This window comes from Phaethon lepturus, unplaced genomic scaffold (genome assembly GCF_000687285.1).
Source record: "Phaethon lepturus isolate BGI_N335 unplaced genomic scaffold, ASM68728v1 scaffold39911, whole genome shotgun sequence".
Classification (NCBI taxonomy): Eukaryota; Metazoa; Chordata; class Aves; order Phaethontiformes; family Phaethontidae; genus Phaethon; species Phaethon lepturus.
The window spans coordinates 29,455-33,856 of NW_010517731.1; the positions used below are offsets into that span (position 1 = coordinate 29,455).

The 4,402-nt window shown below is 42.8% G+C and overlaps 1 protein-coding gene across 2 annotated transcripts in view; it reads left to right on the top strand.

Annotated features, from left to right (window-relative positions):
- The window catches only part of PLS3 (plastin 3), a 22,380-nt gene extending 18,432 nt beyond the window's left edge, over window positions 1-3,948 (top strand). For both annotated transcript variants that reach the window (XM_010296477.1, XM_010296478.1), the window contains 4 exons: window positions 1-123; window positions 986-1,109; window positions 1,718-1,842; window positions 2,636-3,948. The exon at window positions 1-123 is cut by the window's left edge and continues 5 nt beyond it. In XM_010296477.1, the coding sequence (XP_010294779.1) occupies window positions 1-123; window positions 986-1,109; window positions 1,718-1,842; window positions 2,636-2,768 (505 nt within the window). In that variant the 3' untranslated portion in view covers window positions 2,769-3,948. The remainder of the gene's footprint in view (window positions 124-985; window positions 1,110-1,717; window positions 1,843-2,635) is intronic.
- Window positions 3,949-4,402: the final 454 nt, after the last annotated feature.

Consider the following 4,402-nt stretch of genomic DNA (forward strand, 5'->3'; position numbering starts at 1 on the left):
TAACTATGCTGTAGACTTGGGAAAGCATCCAGCTAAATTCTCCCTGGTTGGCATCGGAGGACAGGATCTGAATGACGGAAACCCAACCCTGACACTAGCCTTAGTTTGGCAGTTAATGAGAAGGTAGGACCCGTATCAACCATGTAAAACTTGTGAATGGAGTACAGAGTTTGGGAAGTTTTTTGCCATGAGAGCACTGCAGCACTGGAACAGGTCATCCAGAAAGATTGTAAAACCTCTGTCCTTGGGCGGGGGGGCTGAGACACAGCTGGACAAAACTGGCAGAACTGATCCTGCTGCACATGGGAGGCTGGAGCAGAGACCTCCGGTGAATCCACTGCTGGATCTGTGAACATCCAGGATCACCTCTCTCACCTGCTCAAGTCCTTGTGTAGGAACCCTAAGCAGGAACATTTACACAACTTTTATGTTCTGATTGTTAATTGGAAATTGAGACAGAAACATTCCAGGGCTGCTTTATAGCCCTTCTGCATTGGAATGGGGGGAAGGAGAAACTTGGTAACAAATAAAGTATCATCCTTTTTCTTATCTATTTCTGAAGAATTCTAAGATGATGCAAATATATATCTGCAAAATATCTGCATGGTAGCTCTTTATTTGGCATTAGAGGTCAGAATGCTAACTCGTGAATTGATCCACACCATTTAGGTCATGTGTTGACCCTATGGAGCAAATGCTCAGTGGTGAAACAGTTCAAGTGTCCTGAGCCCAGGCAAGTTTGTGATCTCATATTAAAGGACTTGAAAGGCTAGAAAGACTAAATGCTTTAACAGAAATCACACTTCAGATAAGATAGATGATCCTTCCTTTTTGCTAAAGGAGTTTCTAAAAAACAAAAAGGCACACCTGAGACTATGTGAAGACTTTCCAAGCTGCCATGGGCTCACATTGTGTCCTGGCTGCTTGCTTACCAGGGCTTTGCCCAGGCTCTGTGCCTAATCTTGTTCTCTCTGCCGGTTCTCAGGTACACGCTGAACGTCCTCGAGGACCTGGGTGATGGTCAGAAAGCTAACGATGACATTATAGTCAGCTGGGTAAACCAGACCCTGAAAGAAGCTGGGAAGTCCACCTCCATCCAGAACTTCAAGGTGCAGGTTCCCCTCTTATATCCAAAAGGAGAGGGGTGCCCAAAAGTATTGCCTTGGCTGGAGGAACAGCAGGGACATCTTAGAAAGGGGTTTAAACAAGACAGGATTCAGTCTGCTGGGAGCAAAGTGGCTTCAAGCTACCAGAGAGGAGACTTTTTAGGACTGCCTGTGGTGGGGCAAGAGAGCCGACGGGGTGACAGAGGAGGGGAGGGTGGTCAGGCTGTGGGGTAGAGGTGGGGGCTCAGGTGCTGGCAAGCATAGGGGCTGGAGCTGGTGAGCATTTGTGGGTGAGCGTTGTCCTTTGGGGTCTGTCTGGTGAGCAGGGCAGACCTGCTGCCTGCACGTCAGTTACTGCTTCATATTTTCAGAGCACTTGCAGTAAATTAGAGTAATGGTCTTGTACTATTACCAAAGGAGAACCAGTATTTGGTTTTTCCCTGTGGTCCAGCTGGGAATAATCACAAACACCGCTGCTTTGAAATGGCTTGTTTAAAGCTTGTTTTGTTGCACTTTGCAGAACAGCTGAATTGAGGTGAGAAGTGTGTTTTAAGGATTTAAGACATGTTTTAAGACATTCATCTTTACTTGTCTGTCCCTGTATTCTCTAGGACAAGACTATCAGCACAAGCTTGGCGGTAGTGGACTTAATTGATGCTATACAGCCTGGTTGTATCAACTATGACCTTGTGAAGACCGGTCACCTATCGGAAGATGACAAACAAAATAATGCTAAGTAAGTTTGCTATCTCAAAAGGTGTTTTGCATTGAAAGAGTGCACCTTCTATGCACTGGCCTTAAGCTACAAGTGTTTATTACTGTGTTTTTTAATCTCTTTTAGCACCATACCTTTTAGAAAGGCAGCACTTCCTGAAATCTGATTGCTGTCCTTGCCGGTAACGCTGGAGGGAGTAGTTGGCTGGACTCTCTTGCTTGTTGAGAGAAATGCAGAACAACCCAAGCAGTTCTTAGCAATGATGTTCTGTTTCTCACCAGTTTGTTCAGGCATATGAAGTGCTCAGGGTTTTGAAATTGAACCCTTGTATGTCTTGTGTCTTTCTGAATTACCGCAGGTTGTCAAGTTTAAAGTATGCCTATTAAAACATGCCTTTGCTGTCATTCTGCCATGCAGACACATTTCAAAGTTTCTTGCAGATAATAGTCTTGCTTGATTATTCCTAAAGAGCAAACAGAAGGGGAAATGTAAATGTTAGCTGATTAATCCTTTGTTATACATGCTATCTATTAGCCCTAACAAATATTAATTACAATTTTTTTTAACTGTTGGTAAAGTGGACTTGACATTCAAAGGTCAATTTGCACATTAAAGACACTTTTCTGTGGAAAAGGAATACAGCAAAAGATCAAAAAAAATTATAAAACAGATGCGGTGTGATCGGGCTATTGCATATCTTGAACCTTTATAAAGAGGATAATAGGTGAAGTTATGTTGAATAGGGCAGGAGCTGACTTGTCATTTATTGGTAGCAGTCTCAGTGCTGACCCACTCATCTTTCCATGGTGAATAGGTATGCTGTGTCCATGGCAAGAAGAATTGGTGCCAGAGTTTATGCTCTTCCAGAAGATCTTGTGGAGGTGAAACCGAAGATGGTCATGACTGTGTTTGCCTGCTTGATGGGTAGAGGAATGAAGCGAGCATAAAAGGGTTGATCCATGTAAAGAAAAAAAACCAAACCAAAACGCAACAAAAACCCAACCTGCCACCCTGGGTGCATGAGTAGCAGACCAGCTGTGACCATGTTGAAATGCTGTTGGCCTAGGAACTGTTGAAGTTCAAAGGACTTTGTTTTGCTTTGCAAGACAAACTCTTATCAAAATTCTCAGGGAGAGGAGTTTTAACCAACAGACATGCTCTTTTCCCAAAGGAAAGTTTAACTTATCAAGAGCTCACAGAAATGCATTCATAACAGACCTGCATCTTGCAATACTGCTCTGGAGCTGTTTTCACCCCATTATTTCTCGGTGTGTTTTTTTTTTTTTTTTTTTTACCCCCTGAGAGCTATAAGGTAGTTGGCATAAGTTGTAACGGAAACTAATTTCTGTCTGCAGTCCAGTTTAATTTCTGTCACACGGTCCAAGCATATTCTAGGTTTGACCACTTCCTTAACTTTGCAAATAAAGCGAGTACAAGTTGGGACCTGCAGGCCAGCTCGCAATGCTAAATAAGAAATGTGTAATTAGGAAGGTGGATCTTCCTCTGGTATTCTCTGTACATGGTGCTTTTTTAGACATCTAACTACTTTGATTACTTCACAAATAAAGCATGGCAGTTTTTTCTCTTGCTGCTTATAAAGAAGGGGGTTTTGGTTATTTTGTTTTGTTTTTTAAAGTTACTATATATGAGAATACCACCATCTTTGGACCTCTTGCAGTAACATATGATATCACGTTGTTGATGGCATGGTTACACCTGAGAGCGGAAGTGAATGCATTTTTGTATGCATCTTGGTTCAGTTCTGTGCACCTAGAAAATAATTTTTACAAAAATCTGCATGAAAACTGTAACTTTTTTATTTAAAATGCTGTTGGATATAAAACCATACTGCATTGCGGGGAGGTTTTGTGCAAGGAAGAGGCAAATGTTATAAACAGCAGGGTTCAATAAACTGAACAGCAAATGTGCTGGAACTTAAAACTATTTTTACAGATAAAAGGAAGCATTGTCGCCAAAGAAGAAAGATGCTGTATCCATAGGATTTAATATTATCTTGCTTTGGCAAGCTGTTTGCTATATTTTGAGATCATATTGCTATTCCAAGCTATTCAAAAGTGATGTAATATGGTGGCAAAGCATTAGTTGAAATAAAAACCTTTAAATACACGCTTCTCTCCTTATTTACACTGACCCAGCATGGCAGCCTGTCCTCAGTTGCTTTTGGCTTTGCTTTGGTTGATCTTTTTGTTTTGCATCAGGTCCATCGGTCTGTAAGATACCCTAGAATCAGGGTGTGCTTGAGGAGCTCTTGTTTTTTAAGATGGGCACTGGCAGTGCAGTTAATTCTTGGCCTGTGTTTTGGTGAGGCTTTTATGGTAGCGTCTGTAAAACCGTGCTCTTGAAGTCTTGCTGCGTGCCCAAAGATGTTGTCGGGGGAGTATGGGAAGAGCCCCGTTAGGACAAAACCCAGAAGGAGGAAGAAAAGTTGTTCCCTGTGTCAGGGATGCACCATCCAGGCTTGTTTCCAGAAACCACAGGTCTGGGGGCGTAGTGGCAGCTGACGCCAGTCTGGCAGGATTGGGGTCTCGGGGTGCTGTGGTGGGAGGGGGGATGTCCAGCA